This window comes from Eubalaena glacialis, chromosome 11 (genome assembly GCF_028564815.1).
Source record: "Eubalaena glacialis isolate mEubGla1 chromosome 11, mEubGla1.1.hap2.+ XY, whole genome shotgun sequence".
NCBI lineage: Eukaryota > Metazoa > Chordata > Mammalia > Artiodactyla > Balaenidae > Eubalaena > Eubalaena glacialis.
In genome coordinates, this window is record NC_083726.1 from 10,031,412 (window position 1) to 10,056,040 (window position 24,629).

The 24,629-nt window shown below is 44.6% G+C and overlaps 1 protein-coding gene across 1 annotated transcript in view; it reads left to right on the forward strand.

The window, feature by feature from the left end:
* The window catches only part of FAM227A (family with sequence similarity 227 member A), a 100,110-nt gene that overhangs the window by 49,479 nt on the left and 26,002 nt on the right, over positions 1 to 24,629 (forward strand). Inside the window, exons 12-14 of the mRNA XM_061206628.1 lie at positions 2,887 to 2,938; positions 10,995 to 11,055; positions 16,874 to 16,968. Of these exons, the coding sequence (XP_061062611.1) occupies positions 2,887 to 2,938; positions 10,995 to 11,055; positions 16,874 to 16,968 (208 nt within the window). The remainder of the gene's footprint in view (positions 1 to 2,886; positions 2,939 to 10,994; positions 11,056 to 16,873; positions 16,969 to 24,629) is intronic.

Genomic DNA, 24,629 nt, shown 5'->3' on the forward strand with positions numbered 1-24,629 from the left:
CTGTTTGACTTGTGTCATTCCCCACCGCAGCTTTATGAGAAATCCTGTCACCTCCATCTTACAGCAAGAATTGAGGTGCAGAGAGGCTCGTGTGCCCAGGGTTTTCCAGCACAGTTGGGGAGCCAGGATTTTGTCCAGATAGGCTAATCAGTCTCCTGCTTCGGTCAGTCTGGCCTCTCTGACCAGTTAAACCATTCCCCTCCCTCAGTCTAACGCCCTCGGGGAAAGCAAGGGTGCTCGGCAGGAAGGAGGGACCTCCTAAGAGGCAGTGCTGTCTCACCGTGGTGAGCTTCCTATCCCTGGAGGGCCCTGGCAGAGCTGCCGCATGCTGCCTAAAAGGTTCCGTGTTGGGTGGGAAGTTGGGTGAGGTGTCCCCTAAAGACCCTCTCTCTGAAGGCTGGAAAACTGCAGTTAGGATTGTGGCTAGGATAAACTAGGGTGGGGGAATTGTCCCCAAGGCCATGTTAACTTTCGGTAATTCCCTAGGACACACGCAGGACTCAGTGTGTAGTCGTACTCACCGCTGTGATCTATTGCAGCGAAAGGGCACAAAGCACAATCTGCAAAGGGAAAAGACACGTGGAGCAAAGTCCAGTAAAACCAGGCACAGGCTTGCAAGAGTCCTTTCCCGCAGAGTCACACAGGACCCGCTTTAATTCCCCCAGCGAGTTGTGACAACTCGTGTGAAATGTTGCCTGTCAGAGGACCTCGTTAGGGACCCCAATGCCCAGGATTTTATTGGGGGCTGATCACATAGGCGCTCCCCTGTGTGATCACATACCCAGATTCCAAACTCCCTGAAGGAAAGTGGGTATTCAGCGTAAACCACATTGTTTGCACAGACAGTTTAGGCACAGTGAACCACTCTTATCAGTGGTGGGAGCCCTCCCGAAAGCTACATCCCCAGATGCCAATCAAGGGCCAACCCTGCAAGCAGGACTTTTCAAGGACAGTAGTCAGGACTGCTGTGTTAACGCTTTTCTGCACAGTTGTGAAGATGGACGTGAAGCCATAAGAAAGATGGAAACTCATGGAAATTCAAGAGCTTTCAAGCACAGTAGGACAGGCCAGGAGGAGACTGGAGCTGGGGCGGGTTCCAGATTCTAAGCAGCTCTAAGCATCTAGCAGCCAGCATTTGTAGATGTTACATTTAGAAGTAAGAAATCAAGAGGAGGATCAGGTCTGTGGAGAAAGGCTATACGTTCAATTTTAGATGATGAATTTGAGGGAAGGATGGAACATCAGGTGGAGATGTCTAAGACATTGTTGGTGATACGGCTAGGGGAGAGATCAGGGCTGGGACTCCCGACTGAGGATTTATTCAAATAGATGTGTTTGTAGAAATTACCTCTAAATGGGAATTTCAAAGAAGGGAGAAGACAAGGAGGCTGAGGTCAGAGCCTTGGGGACCTCCTACACGCAGCAGGCGGCAGAAAGAGGAATCAGAGGCAGGAGGAGCCCAGAAAGAATAGGGCTGTGGCAGCCAAGGTGGGCTATACTGAGGGATGGTCAGTGGTGCCAACTACTACAGAGAGTACCACTGAACCAGGCCTAGGAGGAAGCCATGGAATCATACGGTTACGTTGTTGGTGATCTTTATATATCGGCTTTATTGAAACCTAATTTACATAACATAAAATTAACCCTTTTGAAATGTGTAATTCAGTGATTTTTAGTGTATTCACATCACCACTAATTCCAATACATTCTCATCATCCCCCTCCAAAAAAAACCCTGTTAGGGAACTTTGAAACAGCTATTAACATCAGGTGGTAAAAGGCGGGGCCCAGATTTCAGGGAAAGTGATACAGAGGTGAAAACAGAGTAGAGAAAGGTGTGCTGGAGGAATTAACAGGGTTGGGGGTAGGAGAGCCACCCTTGTTTAAACAAACACCATCGCTCTTAGATGCCAGCTGAAAAGAGCGGAAATAGACTGGGTAGGGGAGGAGGGCAGGATAGTTCAGCAGCCCCCTCTCCCGTGAGGCCTCCTTCCTAGGGTTGGTTTCCTGGTTCAGGAGGCAGGCTGCTGGGCCTTCACCTCTCTGCCCCACGTGGCTCCCGTGGTGTGGCAAAGACTCGCTGCTCTAAGTGTGATCCAAGGACCAGCAGCATCGGCGTCTCTTTGGATTGACTAAAGCAGAGCCTGCAGTTTGCCGGGGTCTCCCAGGGATCTGTAAGCACATTCCAGTTTGAGAAGTCCTGGTCCAGGGCACAAGGGAAGAGCATACCTGGCAGCCCTTAGGGAAGAGTATGGCTGCAGTTATCAGTTGGAAATTATAATAGCCACCACTTATTTTTCTAAGCATTTGCAGCTACTGACTCAAAAGGTTTGCTTTCCCAGCAGTTGTCATGGACACACAGGAATTTCAAAGTGAAAAAAAAAATCTAACCTGGAAATTGTCTGCAAATTTAATGACATTTCAATGAATATTAAATTTAACATCCTAAGAGGTTGATAGATTGTTACTCTTTTAAGTGTTTAGTCCAACATTTATTCATTTCAGTTGTGCAAAGTTCTGAGTTTTTGTTTTTCTTTTGAAGCCAGTGCTTTTTTTGTTTTTTCTTATGGGTTGAGTGCTTGCCCTGTGTACTCTCTGCATACATCATTTTCTTTAATTGGCTCATCAGCCCTTCAAGGTAGTTAGTATTCACACCCTTTAACAGGATCAGAGATGTTAGGTAATTTGCCCGAGGTCACTCAGCAGGTGGAATGACCGAGAGGCTCTGCTTTGTCTGAGGCCAGTCCTCTTGCTGTTGCTGTTGCCTCCAGGGAGGGGGGCTGTCTCAAAGCTCCTGCTCTGCAGTGTCACCCCCAAGACAAGAAGGAACTGAAGAACTACTTTTCTTCTCTTCCTTAGAAAGAAATTTTTCTTTCCTCACTTCTAGGAGATACTCCGGCCGGAAGTCCCCCCAGAGCAGGAAGGTCTGCTGCCCTCAGGTGAGTGTGAGGCACAGACCCAGACCCCTTGGAGCCCCCTAAGCTTCAGTGACTTCCGGTTGGTTCCGCATCTCTGCACTCCCTGCCCCATCATCTCAGGGAGGGGCCCTGCTAGTCCTCCAGATATACATGGATGAGTGGGGCACTAAAGGGTAGCCAGAAATGCAAGGACTGGGGGGAGAGAGGAAAGGAAGCAATCTTCAAGTGTAGGCCGCAGCACAGGTGCTTCTATATCTTCTCCTCCCCAGTGACCCTCATCTCCAGCCTGAACCTGGCCCTCCTCCCGACACCTCCTTGTGCCTCTCTGCCCAGTTCCTCTTCCCTGCTGCGTAGCGGCCAGCACCACCACTCTTCTCCCTTCCACTCCCAACACCCCAGGCAGAGCTCCCTTCACTAGTGCAGTAGGCTCCTGTCTCCCTCAGGCTCTCATACCCCGCAGTGTTTTCAAAACACAAATCTGATTACATCATCCTGTCACCACCTGGCCCTGCCCTACTCCCCCAGCCCTAAACACCGTCCTCTCAGCCCAAATGAAAAACACCTTCCAAGCCTCGGAAAGCTTCCTCCTGCCTTGGGGTAGACGGCCCTGCGGGGCCCTGCCATGTCTGGCCAGCCCTGTTGCCACCCTCCCGGACTCTGGGGCTCCTGCTGCAGGGACCTTTTTCCATGTAGACACCACACCCCCTACCTATACCTGGCCTCTGGACCTGCCTTTCCTTTTGTCCCAGGAAAGATCCCTCCACCACTGCCCTCACCATTGTCAGCATCTCCTCCCACTGGTAGCTCAAAATCATCCAACGCTACCAACCAAGGCCTATTTTTTTCTGATAAATGTCCAGGCAAACTAAGAATGGGGCCTTCCACTGCCTGTTGTCGTAAATAACACCTTACTGGCACACAGTCACAGCTGCTGGTTGATTATCGCCTTTGACTCTGCGGCAGAGTTGAGTGGTTGCTATAGAGAATCAATGGCTTGCAGAGCCGGAAACATTTACTCTCTGGCTCTTTGCAGAAGTTTGTCGCCCCTGTTTCAGGGGACACATACTTACCCTTCCATCTCAGCTGAGGCCCTCGTCCTCAGGGTCGGCTGTCTTGACCCTGGTCTGGATTTGGATCCTTGTTGTCTGTGCTCACATCCCTCTCCTTCAGAGCACTTATATAGTTATTCGGTCATGACTCTGATCACGGCGCTCTCCCCAGCTACTCTTTGAGCTCTGGACTGACGTCCCCGTTTCTCGTGCTTCATTCTTAACAAGTAGCTTATGAGACTTGATCTGCTGTTAGAACAGCCTTCCCCCTTTGTTTGGTGCAAAGTTGGGAGTGTTTCCACCCTGGAACCTTCACCAAAAGGATGTTTGGCATGGGTGGAGGTGTGCCTTTCTTCTGTAAAGTGGGATTAAGGGATACTGCCAACACCTGCACATTCTCAGGACGATCACTCACAGAAAACAGTAACTAAGGAAACTTGAGGAGCTGGAAATGGGTGTTCTTAGAACCAGCAGTCCCACTATTCCTTGGAATGTCTTCGTGTCCCCACAGGGGTTGACGGTCTCTGCCTAGGAGCCTGGTCTCACGGGTTCAGATTCTAGCTGTGCAGACTTAGACAAGTTACTTAACTCTCCTAAGACTTGGTTTCTGCAGGTGTGAAATAAGCACAGGAACAACAGTGCTTTCTTCCTGGCACCACGAGGGTTGCAGCACACCGACTGTGCAGCTGGGCTCCCTGTAGATCCACAGCCACACGTCTCAGCTGGGCACTCAGCCCTGCCCGCCTGCGCTACCGCGCTTCCCCAGCCCGTCCAGGCTCCCACTCCTCCAAAGCCTTATTTCACTCTGTTCCCTTTGCAGAATTCTCCGGCTGCACTCGTCCTTTCCCACGCGCCCTCCACCCCAGCATCTCCCAGGGAATGTCTTAATTGAGAAATTAGAAGTAGTCAGCAGTAAGGCCCTCGCCTGCCAACCACGAAACAGCCTGCCCCCATCTGTACCTTTGCCGCCTGCCAACCCGGAGCCTGTGGAGGAAGGGCCCTGCCCCCCACTTGTGCTTGGACCTCGCCCCCTCGGCTTCCACTCCTGCACTTGGCACCCTCTTTCTTGCATCATCGTTTTCCCCTGCTCTGTTGGATCACTCCCATCGTTGAACAGTCCTGCTCTAGCATCTCTTGCCTTTGCAAAGAAAATCCCCTTTGTCTCTGCACCCCCATTTCTTGCTGCCTTTCCCACAGAATTTCTTGAAAGACTCGTCTGCACCAGCATCTCCTTTCCTCAGCCACTCCAGTGGGTTCCTGCCCTCCGTGTGCCTCTGCACCTGCTCTGGCCAACCTCGCCTGGCCCCTAATCTGTACACTCTTCTGGTCTGTGTCATGTGGTGGGCTGCTCCCATCTTCATTTTTTTTTTGGGGGGGGGACTGCGTTGGGTCTTTGTTGCTGCGCGCGGGCTTTCTCTGGTTGCGGCGAGTGACGGCCACTCTTCGTTGCAGTGCGTGGGCTTCTCATTGCAGGGGCTTCTCTTGTGGAGCACGGGCTCTAGGCGTGCGGGCTTCAGTAGTTGTGGCACGTGGGTTCAGTAGTTGTGGCTCACGGGCTTAGTTGCTCCGCGGCATGTGGGATCTTCCCAGACCAGGGCTTGAACCTGTGTCCCCTGCATTGGCAGGCGGATTCCTAACCACTGCGCCACCAGGGAAGTCCCTCCCATCTTCTTGAAATGCCTTTTTCTCTTAGCTTCTACGTTGCCAGACTTTTTCAAGGGTCTTCCTTCCCGGCTGGCTCCCTGTCTCATCAGTCAGCTCTAGCCTGGCTCCTTCCCCTTCTATCTATATATTCTTCCCAGCTGGTCTCATCTGGTCTGGTGGCTTTAAATACCACGCATATGCCAGTAACACCCAAATCTCCCTCCACACCCTGGCCTCGCTTGAGACTTAGGCAGGTCTATCCAACTGCCCTGTTGGCCTCCCTGGGAGGCTCTCAACTTAGCAAGGGGAGGGGAGAGCACTGATTCCCAGCCCTGGCGTCACTCCTCTCCTGGCTCGTGGCAGTAGCCTCTTCCTGGGCTCCTTTCCTTCACTCTTAGCCCCAGCCCAGTCGCCACACGGCGACCAGAGTGACCTTTGACAGACAGACACCAGACGAGGTTGTTCCCTGCTTAAACCTCAGCAGCTTCTCCCGTGCCCTTCAAGTGAACTCCAGACCCCTTAGCCTGACCTGAACCGCCCTGCAGAATCCAGCCACCATCTCTCTCTCTCCAGCCTCCTCACTTCCATTCCCTCACTGCACTTCCTTCTGCCTCTGGGGCGCTCCAGGCCTGTGCCCAGTTGCGTCACTAGCTGTCACCTTTGCCTGGAACGTGCTTTCCTCAGGGCTCCTGAGGGAAGGGCTGGCTCCTTCTTGTCCTTCAGATTCCAGTTTTCTGTCATTGCCTTAGTGGCGTCCCTGGCTCCCCGGCCACTCTCTGTCATCACGTTGCCTATTTTGATTCCCCGCACAGTGCTTACCACGCTTTGCTATTCTTCCTGCAGGATTTATATGTTGTTTAGTATCTGTCTCCCCCTATTTGAATGTAAACTCCATGAGAACAAGACCTCTTTTCCTTTATCCCTGTCCTATCTCAAGCTCCTAGAATAGACCACGTACAAAGAAGACGCTCAACAAATATCTCTTGACTTCACAAAGGAGGTCATCTATGTAAACTCTTCACCCTGTGCTTAGTGAATAATGGTGCTCTATAAATGTCAGCCTCCAAGAGTATAGACGAAACAGGCACTGTGGAGGGACAGCTGTCACTCCCAGACCGAGATCAAAATATTATTCAGTGTTTTTGCACTGCCTGTCACAACCGTGTCAAACACATGTATTTTCTTGTACTGGAATACGTAAAATCTTCTGACAGTTATTTCAGAAACCCAGCTAAGAGAGTCAGTTTTCTTCCCCCAGAAATAGAAATAATCAAAAGCTTTCCAGCCTTAAAAGCAGCTGAAGTTTTACTGGGCAAACCAGGATGGAGGGAGTCATCAAATTCCTCGTGCGGGCAGATCCTCTCTCTTCTTTTTAGCAAACATGCTTTCCCATCTGCTCAAGGAAATAGTTGGCTGTGTTCAAAATGTGCTTTTCAATGGCAGCAATCTGTCTGGGAGCCCACAGTTCGGGGGAATGAATGGCAGTCACTCTAAGTCTCTGACGTGTGGTTTGCCCTTCTCCCACTTCGTGTTGAGAATTTGCACAGTGGGAATGAAAAAGCATCTAACGGTATATCTGACTTCTGCCATGAGGCTCAGCTATAAATAAGGGCTCCTACCTATTAGAGACCGGGTCATTCGTTCATTTAATAAAATGAGAGAATTGTCAAATAAGACCTTTGTAAAGAGGAATCATCATCAGAGTTCTTATTTGCAAACAGCGGAATCTACTCCAGCTACTTTAAACAGGAAGAATGTATTAAAGGGTATTAGTGGTGCACGGCTCCCCAGGATGGGCCAGTGCTTTGGTTTCAAATGCCATGCCACCAAGAACGATGCCCAAACCATACACCCCTGCAAAGGTACGCTAATGTGCGCCGACCGATGGTAGTGGGGACTGATGCTCAAAACTCCACTCTGCTTTCCTTGAAAAGCCAGTTGCCCCTGTCAACAGTCTCTCCAAAAGCTAGAGTCTCGTTGGTTCCCCATTTCCCCACATTGCTCATTTCCAACTTGAAGTCTCAGGCAGGTGCGTTGCCTCTGAGGGCTAGAGCCTAGGTAAAATGTCTACACCCAGCCACAAAAGAAGCTGGGAGAGCAGCTTAAGTCTTTCACTTTGGGGCCTGGATCTCATGAACGTGGAGAACATGTGACAAATGACACCCCCAGAAAGTGCCATTTGAGCTGAGAACCAAAGGATGAGAAGGAGTCAGCCATTAGAAGAGTGAATGAAAGAACCTTCCAGGAAAAGGGAACAGCATGTGCAAAGGCCCTGAGGCAAAAAAAATAAAAGGGAGTTGAGATATTCAGGGAACAGAGAGAAGGCCAGTGACGCTGTAGCCCAGTGTGTGTGTGTGTGGAAGAGGGGCAGGAGTCGAGGCTGGAGAAGTAGCAGGGGCTGGATCTTGCAGAGTTGGGCGGGTCATAGTAAGAAGTATGGATATAATTTCAGTGCTGTGGGAATCCATTGAAATAAGGGGATGACATGATCTGATTTCTATTTTTTAAAAGATCACAGTGTCTTCTGAATATGGAGAATATAATTGAGAGGGGGACAGAAGACCAGTTAGGAGGCTTTTGCAGTTGTCTAAGGAAGAGGCAGTGACAGCAGGAGGCAAGAAGCAGAGAGATCTGGAAGGTGTTTTGGAGATGGATATTTCAGCACTTGCTAATGGATTGGCTTTGGGAGTGGGGACAAGGGGGAAAAATAGGAGGAGTCAAGGATGCGTCCCAGTGTGTGGCTTAAGCAGCTGAAGGTGTGTGGGGTTTGTGAGATGGAAAGTGAAGGGTCGGGGGTGGGGGAAAGCTATCAAGTTCAGTTTTGAACTTGTTAACTTTAAGATGCCTGTGAGAAGTGCAAATGGAGATGTCAAGTAGGTAGTTAAACATGCAAGGCCAGACCAGAGGAGAGGCCAGGGTTAGAGAAAAAACAATTTCTACCCAAGTTTCATGTATTTGTGACAAAATATCGCGACTACGAGTGAGTGACCACCATGGAGCCATAGGCAAAGGCAGAGAGACATACTAGGCTTGGTTCCAGAAGAGCTAAATTTTCCCACCTATCAGTTATATAGCTTTGAGCAAATCTGAACCTCTCTGTTCTTATTTGCAAAATGGGCATCATGACTGGTATTAATTCTTATAGATTCAATCTAGGTTTAGGAGATGTCCCATAAATTGTTGTCTAGCCATGTCCTGTCAGAATGTTTGCTCATTTTAGCCAGAATTTTCCCAAGTTCCAGAGCATGGGTACATAAGGGTCATTTAACAATAGTGATCCAAATTCCTGCAGCTCATTCCCATACCTGCTAATACCAGATCTGCAAAGCCCACTTCCCTCGCAGACATTCCAGGGCATCCCCAGATTGAATCTCACGTTGGCTCAAAAGCAGGCTTCCCTGCTGCTCTGTCCCATCACAGCTAAGCTCTCAGTGTGCAGAATCTGAGCGGCAGGGTGACACGGGGTGGAATGGTTCCATCTCCTCTGTGCCATGGTAGGAAGGGGGTCCCAGAGGAGTCTTAGTTTACCCCCCAGCCCAGCAATAGTCACCTTGCCTCATACATTCAGAGGGCGGTTGCTGGTCACAACACAAGAGAGTGAGTGGGAAAGGACTTTGGAGAGTCCACCATGTGCAGATTTTCTTTGCATATATCCTCCTAGTCCTTACAACATCCCTGCGCGGTAGGTAATGATTATCTGTATTTGACAAAGGGAGAAATAGACTCAAACTGGTGAAAATTTGCCCCAGGCCACACGGCTGACTTCAGATGACATCAGGATGCTGTCATTCTGAGCTCTTTCTGCATCATAATGCTGCCTCTCCAACAAATACGAGGGTCTAATAACTTCAGCCAAGCCCATCTCCTTGCGTCTATTCTCTGCTCCACGACAGATCGCTCCGAGGCCTGTTAAGAATGACCATGATGCTTCACTGTGCCCCGGGACTGTCTTTTCTCTAACAAATCCGAGTAACCACTTCAACACTATACAAATCAGTAGCTGTTGGACAACCAGCTGCATGGTGGATGGGAAGTCCTTTCAGCTTTCTTCTTCCCATTCAAATATCATATTTATATAAAAGCAAAGTGATAATTGTTGAGGCTGGTGGACTGCTTGTCTGCCACTTGGTGGGCCATCTGTTTAACATTGCCAAACTCCTACTCATCCTTAAAGACAGAACAAAAGTGTCTTCTCTCCTTGGAAGCCCTCCAGCTCTGCCCCAAACAGAATCACGCATTCGCCACTCTGGCTTCCTAGAATACTCTGCTGGTACTGCTGACGATTAACTGTTCCCCAATATTTGTTGTTTCCTCCCTCTATAAAAAAAAGAGAACCTATAAAGATTCCATTTCCTCACCTCCCTTACATCTATGTGTAGCCATGTGACTCAGATCCAGTTAATGAGATTTAAGCAGATGTGCCTTGTGGCCGTTTCTGGGAGCCCTCCTTCAAAAAACAGCTCATGTGACTCCTTAGTCTCTTTGTCCTTTTCTCCATTCTGCTGCCTGGAATGTGAATGTGATGACTGGAGCTCTAGTTGCCATCTTGGACCCTAAGAACAAGGGTCCTATCTTAGGAAAGTTGGAACTGAGCTGGAAGAAGTCAGAGTCCCTAAGGACTTATCACAGCAGAAATAACATATAGACCCTGAATTGCCTACCTTCAGACTATTACGTGGGAGAGAAATTTCTACTTAGTTTGAGCCACTATTAATTTTGAGTCTCTGTCACTCACATACAAACCTAATCCTAAGTTACATTACCTCTCTAATATGTGGTACTTTCCACACCTTAGCATAATTGTCTGTTTACTATTATCTCCCCTGCTAGACTGGGAGCTCCTCTAAGCAGAGATTCGGTTTCAGGTTCTGCCCAGTGCCAGACACATTAGAAGTTGCTCAGTGAAATGTTTCCTGAAGGAAGTGTGGTGAGTGACTGCATAAACAACCGTGCAATGTCAGCGGAGCACTTGCCACGAGCAGCAACTCATGCACTTTGCATGCATTAGCTGACTTAATCCCCATAAGAACCCCACGAGGAACCGTGCAATCGAGAGGTTCGGTGACTTGCCCGAGATCACCAGCTGTTGAATGACAGGGCTGGGACTGGAGCCCCAGTCTGCCTCAGTCCCCAGCTCACGTATTTTCTACATCAGCCACTGCTCTCCCCTGTGCTCCCAGGATGGAGGGCTGAGTTGTTGAGCTGTGCCTGAAAGGTCTCCCTCTACGTGTTCCTTTGTTGAGAACAATGACAAATATCTAGGAAACTGCACGTATACTTTTTGTATTCCTCTCACTACCAGTTTTACTAAGTTTGTTCTTCTGTGTTTTTGTTTTTTGTTTTTTCCTCTCTTGGCATCTTCTGATATGAATTCAACCAATGAGAGAACCTCTTTTGCCCAGAAGAATTCAATGGATGGCTCACAAATACAGAATACCTCAAAAGGTACATTAACCACCTAAAGGGGAAATGAAGGCTTTTGGTTTAGTTATCATCTCCAAAACCGTAGTTTCTTGGGTTTTTTTGAAACCTAATCTGCCACCCTCATTTGCACCTGTGGTTCTAGCCTTGGGCCTTGACATCAAGCAATATCTTACGAGGAGACACAATTGTCTTTTCAGTTCAGTTATCACTAGTTAAGTTCCACTTTTGTGATAATGAGTTCAGCACAGTGCTAATATCTGTGGGGAAGAGAGATTGTTGGCGATGGAAGAAAATAAATCTAAGATATGATCACTGCTTCTCTCCCCCATCAGAAACCAGCATTTATCGAGTTAGAAACTGATTTGTACCTGGGTGCTAATTTACAAAGGTGACTGAGCGACCACACAGGTCAATGCCATTGAAAGAAAACTTTGTTACTCTCAGTTCTAGAAACGGGAGGCACAGCTCACCATGCAGGACCCTGGGCGGGAGCTCCAGTGTTGGTTAGGAGGCAGAAATTGCTACTGAAAGCTCGGCCTCTCTGGACGCCGGTGCCAAATGCAATCCCGGGGACAGAGTTTTGGGTGAAGTAGAAAAGGATAGCTTTATTGCTTTGCCAGGCACAGGGGGACACACTGGGCTTGTGCCTCATAAAAGCTATGTGTCCCAACCCCAGAGGATTTGATGAGGGGTTTTATAACAGTGGTTCAAAGGTGGGGTCCTGACAAGATTCAGGTGTGTGCAGGGCTCGCCCCCCTTAATCTTGTCTCAAGTGGTTTTCTTTTTTAAAATTTATTTATTTTTTGGCTGTGTTGGGTCTTCGTTTCTGTGCGAGGGCTTTCTCTAGTTGCGGCAAGTGGGGGCCACTCTTCATCGCGGTGCGTGGGCCTCTCACTATCGTGGCCTCTCTTGTTGCGGAGCACAGGCTCCAGACGCGCAGGCTCAGTAGTTGTGGCTCACGGGCCCAGTTGCTCCACGGCATGTGGGATCTTCCCAGACCAGGGCTCGAACCCGTGTCCCCTGCATTGGCAGGCAGATTCTCAACCACTGCGCCACCAGGGAAGCCCTCAGGTGGTTTCTTGGCTGCTCCTCCCTTGATTAGCAACTGTTTGAATCCACCCTTTGGAACTCAGGGAAGGTCATGGAGGCTGGGGTCTTGCCTACAAGAAATGGTGGACAAAAGGAGGCCTCCGTGCCCGGGCTCCACTTGGTTTCAGGGCCTGGCAGCCCCACAGGGCCCCACTCAGTTTCAAAAGGAGCAAGGGGAAAGCACAGGCCACAGCCCTTACTGGGATTTCCTTGGGAAAGGCAAGACACGACAGGGTAAACAACTTAGGATTGGCTATATTGAATAATTCCGGTGGGCTTTGGAGTATAAGGGCCGTCCCTAGTTGTCTGGCACCTGGGCCTGGGCTGATTTAAGTCAGGGGAAATATTGGCTTGGTGTGAGAGTTAGATAAAGGAGGTAGTTCAGAGTATGAGCTCTGGATCATGGAGGAGATGTAAACAACTTTGGCCATTAGTTTGGCCCTGTAATTAACGGATGCCAAATAGACAAGTATAGAACCTAAGAAACCTGAGTTAGAACATAAACACTTAAGTATCATTCTAGACCATTTCACACATGTCATCAGTATTTGAAAAAAAGTTAAGCAATCCTTTTTCTTGATGCAGAAATGGAGAAGTATGTGAATTACATCTCAATAAAGCTGTTAAAAAAAACCCAAAACTTGGGGGCCACTCATTGAGAGGTATAGAGGGGATTCCAAATAGAGGTAAATATTTGTGGGAGACTTTGCAAGTCCCCAAAATATCCATATATAGACCTATGAGTCAAAGAGGAAGTATCAAGAGAAATTAGAAAATATTTTGAACTGAGTGAAAAGGAGACCTTTTTTCCTAATATGACCATTTAATGCTATAGAGTTCCCTCTGAATGCTAGGCATCCCACAAATGTTTTAGATATAGTATTTTTATCTTTATTCAGTTTGTGTTGTTTCTACTTTGTAACTATCATAAATAATGCTGCTGTGAACATTCATGTACAAGTTTTTGGGTAGACATGTGTTTTCATTTCTCTTGGGTGTATGTATACCTAGGGTGGAATCGCCGGGTCATATGTTTAAAATTTTGAGGAACTGCCAAACAGCATTCCGAAGTGATTATCGTACATATTTTAAAGAATGTAAGAGGAGGAAAATACAGTATTATATTTACTCTATATAACCAGATAGATTTATAATATATATTATATATTTACTATTTATATTCTATATTTACTATATATATTGTACTTACTATATATAACCAGATATTTAGAGTTTCTGTTGCTTTTCCTTCATTCCTGAAGTTCCAAGTTTCCCTCTGGTATTATTTTCCTTCTTACACACCCCCCTCCCAAAAGAAAACCCTTCATTTAAAATAAGCCTGCTGGCAATGAATTCGCTTAGTTTTCTTTCTTCTGAGAATGTCTTTATTTCACCTTCATTCTTTTTTTTTTTTTTTTTATGGCCTACTCACAAGACTGCCTTTATTTTTTTTTTAACATCTTTATTGGAGTATAATTGCTTTACAATGGAGTGTTAGTTTCTGCTTTATAACAAAGTGGATCAGCTATACATATACATATATCCCCATATCTCCTCCCTCTTGCGTCTGCCTCCCACCCTCCCTATCCTACCCCTCTAGGTGGACACAAAGCACCGAGCTGATCTCCCTGTGCTATGTGGCTGCTTCCCACTAGCTATTTATTTTACATTTTCACCTTCATTCTTGAAGGATATTTTTTTCTGGTTATAGAATTCTGGGTCGACAGTTCTTTTCTTTCCACACTTTCAAATGTTGTTCCACAGCTTCTGTCCTCAAGGGTCTGAGGAGAAATCCACAGTCATTTAAATTCTTGTTCCCCTTTTGTGTCAAGCATTTCTCTTAGACTGCCCTCAAGTTGTCTTGCCTTTCAACTGGTTGATTAGGATGTGTAGGGGCACGGGTTTCTTTGGCTTTGACTTGACTGGGGTTTGCAGAGCTTCTTGAAACTGTAAGTTTATGTCTTTTGCCAAATTTGGGAGGTTTTTCCATTTTTTTTTGGTACCACACTCTCCTTTCTTTTTAGGACTTTGATGACACAATTTTAGACCTGTTGATATTGTCCCATAGGTCCCTGAGGCTCTGTTCATTTTTTCCGGTCTTTTGTCTCTACGCTGTTCAGACTATGTATATAATAAAAATACAGATTTGATCTTTGTCCCCAGTTCCTGGCACAGAGCTCCTAAAACCCTTGGGATTTCCTGAGTGATGGGAATGTCTTTTGCTATTCATTATTAGCGACTTCCAACCACACCTGAGTATATCATAATATAGTGACCCAGGTTGGGGCCTTAGATAGCTTCAGGATAAGACCCAGAAAGACCAAAACATGAGGGACTTCCCTGGTGGTCCAGTGGTTAAAAATCCACCTTCCAATGCAGGGGACACGGGTTCGATCCCTGGTCAGGGAACTAAGATCCCACATGCCGCGGGGCAGCTAAGCCCGCGCACCACAACAAATGAGCATGTGGGCCACAACTATAGAGCCTGCGTGCTCTGGAGCCCGCACGCCACAACTAGAGGAGCCCACGCCCTGCAATGAGGAGCCCACGCACCACAGCGGAGGATCCCGCGTGCCGCAACAAAGACCCAAAGCAGCCAAAAATAAAAATAAATATTAAAAAAAAAAAAAAAAAAAAAAAGACCAAACATGATTAGAGGGTGGGAACTTTCAGCCTCACCCCTCCCAGCCTCCAGGGAGGAGAGAGAGACTGGAGACTGAGTTATAGAAACTCCTGAACAATGTGATTTGGTGAACTTCCAGGTCGCTGAACACATTGATGTGCTGGGAAGGTGATGTGCCTGAAGAGGGCATGGAAGGTCCGTGCTCCAGCCCGCACACCGTGCCCTATGTCTCTCTTCCATTTAGTTGTTCCTGAGTCGTGTCTTTTATAGTAAACCTGTAATAGTAAACATAGCACTTTCCTGAGTTCCGTGAGCCATTCTACTGAATTATTGAACCCAAGGGGGTCATGGGAACCCCCAAACTTGTAGTTAGCTAGATAGAAGCATGGGCGGCATTTGACACTGGTGCTTGAAGTGGGGACAGTCTTGTTGGATTGAGTCTTTTAACTAGTGGGATCTGACACTAATTCCAGGTAGATTTGGATTGAATTAAATTGTTAGACACCCAGTTTATTTCAGAGAGTTGGAGAACTGGTGTGGAAAACCACACATATGATATTAGAAAACACACAAATTGGATAATTTCTATTGATCTGTCTTCAAGTTCATTGTCTCCTTCCTCCATCACCTCCATTCTGGTATTGATCCCATCCAGTGAATTTTTTATTTCAGTTATTGTATTTTTCAGTTGTAAAATTTCTATTCAGTTCTCTGTCATAGCTTCTATTTCTCTACTGAGACTTTCTATTTTTTCATTTATTTCAAAAGTATTCACCCTTACTTCTTAAAGTACTGTTATAATAGCTGCCTTAAAGCCTTTGTCTGATGATTTCAACATCTGAGTCATTTCAGGATTGGTGATGCTGATTGTCTTTCTTCCTTGAGGATTTATCAGATTATTCTGGTTCTTTGTAGGTTGAGTAATTTTGGATTCTATTCTGGATATTTTGAATATTTTGAGTCTTGTTTAAATGTATGAAGAATGTTGGAGTGTTTTGTTTCCTTTGTTTTAGCAGGCAGTTCACCCAATTAGGCTCAGGTCATAAGTTTTGTAATTGTGGTTTCAATGTTAGTTCAGTTTTCAAAACTTTTGCAGTGCTATTTTGATCTGTCCTAAATGTGTGCGACCCAGGGACCACATTTGAGACTTGAGAAGTGATCTACCCTGTAGTTCAGTTCTCAAAGCCATCTGTTTAGGGTCAGTTACACATTTATATGTGCAGCTCAGGGGTGAGCATATGCATCCATACACAATTATTTAGGATTCCTTTCTTGATCTCTCTCCTCTCTGTAATTTCCCCCATATACATATACAGAGAGAGAGAGAATTTTTAGCAGTTCCTTACTGCAGGTCTCTTGGTAAGTTCCCTTGGTTTTTGTTTTTCTATTAATGTCTTTATTTCATCTTTATTCTTAAAGGATAGTTTTGCTGGATATACACGTTTACCTTAATGCTTTGGTGATTTCATTCCACTGTCATCTTCTAGCTTCCGTTGTTACTGTTGAGAACTCTGCAGTCATTCTAATTGTTATCTGTTTATAGATAATCTGTTGTTTCTCTCTTCCTGTCTTTAAGATATTCTCTATTAACCTTCTACAGAAGAACCATAACTTTGTGCAAGAGTTGGATATTTTTTTCTCTTTTAATCACAACACCTTTCCTGATTCTGCTTAGCATTTTTAAAGCCTTTAGGCTCCTTCTTCCTTATTCCGGGACCATACTGTATTGTACAGAGAATTCTATCATGGAACATGAGTTAGTGTTACACTTATTATTTACCTGTCTTTTTTTCTTACTAAGCTGTGAGTTCCTTGAAGATAGTCTACTTCCAGCACCTAGCATGGGCCCAGCACATAGTAAAGGCTCAGCAAAATGTTGGATGGATGGATAGAAGGATGGGCAGATACATTAGTAAATGGACAAATGTATGGCCACAAGTGTACATCTGGCTAAAATGCAAGTGAAATTCTATGAATTTACCTGAGTGACTTCCTCTAGCATTTCCCAATGATCTGAATATACCCAGGCATTTTCACATTAATAGAAAGCTGAGGTCTACCATATGCTCTTTCTCATCATAGCTGAGAAGCCCTATTGATCATTTTTTGTGCATATTGCATTGACAGAGCATAGTTATCAGACTCTGGTCTTGAGGAAAGCAACACAACAAGTCAAAAGGATATCAGCAGCAAGAGAACTTGAGAATATGCTTCCTAATCCGGTGAGCACGTGATTGCAAACTTAATAGCAGAGATGATTTAAAGGGGGCTAGGAGATATGGCTAGAAAAGCTAGCTCTGTGAAGATGTCAGGGTAAGAACTGGGGTATTTCTGATTGTAGACTTGGGTGAAACAGTAAGGAAATCTCCTAAGGGTAATTACTGACTGAGCTAGGCACAAGTTGAGTGAGAATTTTGCCTGGATTTCTCCAGGATTTAAATTACTTGCTTGAAACTCAAGAGCCTTGGTGTAGTGGAAAGAGAGCAGAGTCTCAGTTTTCTACTGTATAAAATGGGGACAATAATTCCTAGGTCCTGGTGTTCTTATGAGGTTTACCTGAGGTAGTGATGATAATTAACATGTAATGAACACTTACTCACTACATGTCAGGTGCTATACTAAACCTGTGCATACAGTGTATTTTACTTTACTGTTACAGTCGTTTGAGATAATTACTCCTGCTATTCTTCAGTTTATTAGTGAGGAAAGTGATGCTCAGAGCAGGTAACTAATTTGTCCAAATTCACAAAGCAAATAAGTGATAAAGGCAAGACTTGCATGCAGATCTGCCTGACTCTGAGCCTGAGCTCTTAACCTCTGAGCTTTGCCACCAGCACAGCCCCCAGAACACAAGAGATGAAGGATTACGGTGTGTTCTCTCCTCTTCTCCTCCCCTCCCGCAAATCTTCCCTACAAACCTCAGTGCATGGTAGTTTATATCAATGGCACGTTCAGTCTTATGTAGTGGGAAGAGGCCCTTAGGACCCTGAACAGGGCAAGAGGCTTTAGGGCTTCCCCAAGCCACCAACTAGCAAGGGAGTCAGGCCATAGAATTTGGATCAAGTATAGCAAGTATTGTAGAAGATTTCTTTCTTTCCTTCTTTCTTTCTTTTTTTTTCCTTTTTTTTGGCCGCGCCGTGCAGCTTGCAGAATCTTAGTTCCCTGACCAGAGATTGAACCCGAGTCCTAGCCACTGGACCACCAGGGAATTCCCTGTAGAAGATTTCTTGAACGTTCTTCATTTCTCCATAATTATTCCACTGCCTATTTCCCCTCAGCATTTAGCAGTGAAACTTTTGAGAAGTAGCAGGGCCTGGTGGAAAAGACAGACAGACATGGGTTCAAATCTTGGTGCTGCATCTATCTCCTCAGCTGTGTTACTTGAGCGAGTTGTTTAACTCTTCTGACCTTCTTCTGTAAAATGGGGGAAATAAAGCCCAGCAGTGTTACGGTCCTTACTGCTGACGGGCCTCGTGGGGTTGCTCTAGAGATAGAGACAAGGAGATGAGTAGTCATGTCCTACTCTGGGATCTGTCCTGGTGGGGTGGTGAAGCCCAGCAGTTAGAGTGGATAGTGGCCGAGTTTGACAGGAGTGGAAAGCAGCTGAATGGCCTGTGAATGGCCTGGCAGACACATGGAAGGGAGATGCCTCAGTGAGCTATTCACCGGGGGTGGGGTGGGGGGGACCTTCTGGATGTTCCTGACAGAAGAGCCAACACGTGACTCTACCACTTTAAGAAGCACAGCACTGATACACTCTGCTGCCCATTCTTTTTTTTTTTTTTAATACCATAGTTTTTATCGGAAAGATCTCTGCCTGTGGTAAAACCAAACAGTATTAAAGGATATGTAACAAAAAGTTAATCTCTCTTCCACGCCAGACCCTATGCCCCCTCCCCAGAGGCAAACCAAGTTTTTCCTTATATCCTTCTAGAAATGTCTGATGCATGTCAAGGAATATAAACCATTTTTTTAAAACAAAAATTGGTATAATATATACACTATTTTGCACCTTGCTTTTTGGACCTAGCATATAATAGCTAACAATTATTGAATGCTTATATAGCAAACATTGTTCTAAACACATCATGTATATTAATTCATTTAATCCTCACACAACCCTAAGAGAAGTAGGTTTTATTTATTATCTCCATTTTATGGATCAGAAAACTAAGGCTCAGAAATATTAAGTATCTTGCCCAAAGTCAAATAGCTAGTAAGTGGTAGAGCTAAGATTTTTTTAAAAGCTATAATTCACATACCATAAAAATCAGCATTTTAATGTAAAATTCAGTGGTTTTTAGTATAGTCACAAGGTTCTATAATCATCACCACTGTCTACTTCCAGAACATTTTTATCACCCAAAAAAGAAACCCCATACTCATTAGCAGTCACTCCCCAGCCCCCTCTCCCCACTGCCTCTGGAAACCACTAATATAGTTTTAGTTTGTATGAATTTGCCTATTCTGGACATTTCATATAAATGGGAATCATATAATATGTGGCCTTTTATGACTGATTTCCTTCACTTAGCATAGTGTTTTCAAGATTCATCCATGTTATAGCATGTGTCAGTATTTCACCTTTTTTATGGCTGAATAATATTCCATTATATGACTATACCAAACTTTGTTTATCCATTTACCAGTTAATGGACATTTGGACTGTTTCCGCCTTTTGGCTATTATGAATGACATGGCTTCTATGAACATTTATGTACAAATTTTTGTGTGTACATATGTTTTCTATTCTCTTGGATATATACTACCTAGGAGTGGCATTGTTGGGTCATATGGTAAGCCTACGTCTAACTTTTTGAGGAACTGCCAAACGTTTCCACAGAGCCTGTACCATTTTACATTCCCGCCAGCAACATACGAGGGTTGCAATTTCTCCACATCCTTGCCAACACTGGAAATGGAATTTCCTTGCCAATGGAAAATATTCCATTCTTTTTGGTATAGTTATCCTAGTTGGTATGAAGTAGTATCTCATTGTGGTTTTGACTTCCATTTCCCTAATGACTAATGATACTGAGCATCTTTTCATGTGCTTTTTGGCAAGTTGTATATCTTCTTTAGAGAAATGTCTGTTCAAATCCTTTGCCCATTTTTAGATTAAGTTTTTGTCTTTTTGTTGTTGAGTTGTAAGAGTAGAGCCAGGATTTTAACCCAAGCAGTGTGACTCCAGACCCCATGTTCTAAATCAGACTCTGTACTGATTTCAACATATCTTAGAGAGTATTCCGAATGAAAGCACATACAGATCTATCACAATCTTATTTCATGGTTGCACCTGTATTCTATAATTGATTAACCATTTTCCTATTGGTGGACATGTACGTGCTCCCAGTCTTTGCTATTATAAACACTGCTGTCTTGAACATCTCGGTATTTGTGTGTTTCTTGGCTCATATGTACAAGTATACATGTAGGAAGAATTCCTAGAAGTAGCATTGCTAAATCAATCGTATATCTTGAATTGCTCTCCAAAGAAGTTGTACCAATTTATATTCTCACCAGCAGCATGTGAGAGACTATCCATGTACCTTTGCCAATGTTGTACATTATCAAATTATTTGTTGCCATTCTAATGAGGGGAAAATGCTATGTTATAATTGTTTCAATATTAATTATTTAATTATGAGTGAAGTTAAATCTATTTTCCTATAGTTATAATCCTTTGGAATTTCTATTTCCGTGAAATGCCTCTTCATGTCCTTTGGTTTTGGTTTTGTTTTTTTCTATTCTTAGTGGAAATATTTCTGTTTCTAAGGTTCTTAGTCTTCTGCTCATTTTTGATTTGTAGAAGCTCAATTCTTAGTCAATATTTGGCAAAAAATGTTTCCTGTTTAATCTTTTTACTTTAATTATGGTATTTTATTCTAGAAAATTTAAATTTTTATACAGACATGTTTATTGGTCATCTCTTTTATGGCTTCTGGATTTCATTTCCTACTAAGAAAGATCTTTACCACTCCAAGATTTTATGAAACATTCTCTCCCATTTTTTTTCCCCAATGTTTTTATATTATCACCTATTTTTTTTTTTTTAAATAAATTTATTTATTTATTTTTGGCTGTGTTGGGTCTTCGTTTCTGTGCGAGGGCTTTCTCTAGTTGCGGCGAGCGGGGGCCACTCTTCATCGCGGTGCGCGGGCCTCTCACTGTCGCGGCCTCTCCTGTTGCGGAGCACAGGGTCCAGACGCGCAGGGTCAGTAGTTGTGGCTCACGGGCCTAGCCGCTCCGTGGCATGTGGGATCTTCCCGGACCGGGGCACGAACCCGTGTCCCCTGCATTGGCAGGCAGATTCCTAACCACTGCGCCACCAGGGAAGCCCTATCACCTATTCTTAATAAAAAACTTATCTCGCATAACCCAGATGTCACCAGGGGTTACTCTACTCCTTTGAATTTAATTAAAGGTTGGTTCAAGCATTTGTTATATGATTTGTTTGGAACCTCATACCCTTCCCCAAATATCTGAACTCTGGGGACTTATGTTTTCTATGGCACCGAGCTCCTCTTCTGTCCTGCATGTGCTGTGCACGTACCACCTCTTCCCTTGATTTTCACAAAAACTGCTCACATAAGGCCTGTGTGGGTATGTTGTGTATATAGAAAACTTTACTAAGTTTAAAGAGATGGGAAGAAGGGGGACCATATCACAGTAATGCAAAGACCTTTAATGTGAGTTGCCCTTCTTAAAATCCTTTAGTCATCCCACAATTTGCAAGACCATTCTCTATAGTCGTGTGCACTTTCCTCTCTCTTCTTTCCCCAAACTCCTGCTCATCCCTAATGTAGAGCAACGTAACTCTCACTCTGCCTTTGGCTCTAATCTTTGTTTTCCTGAGAAAGGACAGTCCCCTCCCTCTGGTGTATTCTGGTACCAGTGAAGTCAATTTTTTTACATCCCTCTACGCTAGGAATAGAAGGAGACCTCAGTAACTTGATAAAGCCATTAGCAACAAAGAACCTACAGAACAGTGGAACAGTGGAGGCGTTTGGCTTAACACCAGGATCAAGCAAAGGACACCCATCATTCCACCTCCCTTTGAAGTTGTTTTGAATCAGGGCATCCAACTTCAGGGCTCCCTTACCTCCCTAGGCCTCAAAGGATTTTCCTTACTTTCTTATAAGCTCCTTCATTCATTTAAAAGGATTTTTAAATATTTGTCTAGCATTTTTTAGGTGTTTTGTCATGAGTTTAGGGTATTCTATTAAAATTTTAATGGCATACACTGAAGACCTGGCAATTTCACTTCTAAGAATCTATCCTGTAGAAATGTTCGTACAAGGCCATCCCTTACAGCATGAATCTGTACCAGCAAAAACTGAAGAAAATTAACATTTCAGTAGATAAATAGGTAAACTGTGAAATGTTCATAATATAGATACTCTGTTGCTGTTAAAAACAAGACAGATTTATACCTTATCATATGGAAGAATGAAAGTCAACAATGTCTAAAATCAATAAATCAAGAGAATACTATAGGCAATGTATTTAGATACTGATGAGTGAAAAATTAAAGTAATAATACATGGTGTATAGTATTCTATTTTTATTTTTGAAATACATTTTTGGTATAAAGTCATTATGTGCTTATAAAAAGGTTTGGAAGGATATGCGGAAAAACACTAATAGTATTTATTCCTAGGAAATGCAAGTGAGGATGGAGACTCTTATCTTTTACTATATACATTTATACATTGTATGAATTTTTCACAAAGAACATAAATTTATTTTGTAAAAAAAAAAAAAAAGTTTTTACTCTCAGAGATAGCAGAAAAGGATATGTAAATGTCAAAACAAAGAACTTTTTAAAAAGATATACAATTGGCCCAGAATAAGGAAGAGGATGGTCCCACTTCAGATGGTCCCATCTAACATGTGTTCAGGGAGAGGGACCAGGCTGGAAAGAAAGAGGGTCCAGGAGTTACTGAAGGCACTGAAGATGTTTAGGTTGGAGAAGCAAGACTTAGAGAAGATGTGAGGGCTTTCCTCAAATTTTTTTTTTTTTTTAGACACGCTCTGCGGCTTGCAGGATCTTAGTTCCCCGACCAGGGATTGAACCTGGGCGCAGCAGTGAAAGCGCTGAGTCCTAACCACTGGACCGCCAGGGAATTCCCTCCTCAAATATTTTAAGGACTGTTATGTAACACACAGTCTGGAGGGAGATGGGTTGGAATTACGAGAGTCAGATTTTTATCTAGAGGAAGAAAGAACTCCATAGGAGTCCAAGCTGCTGTCATTTTAAACCAGCTCTACCCTCTGGCTTGGCTGCAGACTGTCTGCTGGTTCTTGTTCCACTCTGGCTCTCAAACCATGTCATTCCTCTTGCCAGGTCTCTGATGCCAACCCCTTTACTCTAGCTCCTGCTCTGCTTTCTACCTGCCTCTTGGAGCTGAGGTTCCAGAACGACTCTCCTCTTGCCTAGTGGCTTGTCTTTGCCCAGTGCTATGGCTCTGAGCCAGCCCTTTCCCTGGGAGGAGAAACCGGATGCTTACTGACAATGGAACTGGATGTTTCAGAAGGGAGTGTATTCCTTGTTTCCAGAGTTAGGGAAGCAAAAATGGGCAAATACCTACTGAGAATATTATTGAAATGATGTGTATCAGTTGGGATTCTTTGCTTACAAGTAACAAAATCTGCCAACTTGAGCAAACACTGCAAGAACATTGAGTAGCTGAACAGTGTGAGAATCAGTCCAGGGACCAGGAGGAGAATCAAGGCAGTTGCAACCCTTGAACCAGCTTTTCAAGGTGACATCTCTGGTATGGGTGAACCCCCATGTGTTTTCAGTCTATATTTCACCCCACTCAGGACTCAAAATCCCAGAAGCCAGAGTTTTGATTGACCAAGCTTATTCCATGTGCTCTGGCTCTAACTGGGTAGATGAGAGGAAAGCTCTGGCTGGCAGAGCCTACAAAGGCTTCTAAGGCTCCCTCCTGTGGCTCTCATGGGGAGCAAGACATTTGATTTAAAGTCCTTCAAGCCCAGATGCAGTAGAGGGCAGGTAAACCCCCAAACACACAAGAATTGGGGGTTGTTAGCAAAAGGAGAATGGGTACTGGGCAACCGAAAGAACAGCACTTGAATAAATGTGGAACTAGATTAGTGGTTCTAGATCTTTGGACTTTTCTAGACTTCGAAAAACTTTTTTTTTTTTCACTAAATAAGTTCATTAAAACAAAGTGACTGCTATCTGGTATCGTCATCATTTCATAAAAGAAAGGTCATTAAGGTAAAAAAGTAGAAAAACAATCTCAGAATAAAAGAGAGTCCTTAAGTGAATAAATTTCCTTTAGGTCATGGAATTCCCTGTCGGTGCAGTGGTTAGGACTCCGTGCTTCCACTGTAGGGGCACAGGTTCGATCTCTGGTCAGGGAACTAAGATCCTACAAGCTGCGTGGCGGCAGCCAAAAAAAAAAAAAATTACTTTAGGTCAGATTTATTACAATGTATTTTTCCTTGTTTCCCTCATTTTGCTGGAGACCATTGAACACAGACTGGCCCCCATTTGGAGATGGGCTTTTAGGAATCATTGGACTAAATGATCTATAGGTGCTCTACTAACCCCAAGTTTCTGTGATTCCAGTGGAATCTTGCTATAGAATAGTGGTTCTCAACTGGGGACAGTTTTGCCCCCTAGGAGACATTTGGCCATGTCTGGAGACATTTCTGGTTGTCACAGCTGGGGGTGAGAGGCAGAGTACTACTAGCATCTCTTGGGTAGAGACCAGGGAGGCCACTCAATGTCCTACAATACAGAACAGTCTCCCACAACAAATCTGGCCCCAAATGTCAAAGTGCCAAGGTTGAGAGACCCTGCTATCGATAGAGGAAATCTCATTAAGCAATTAAAATGAATAGGACAGAG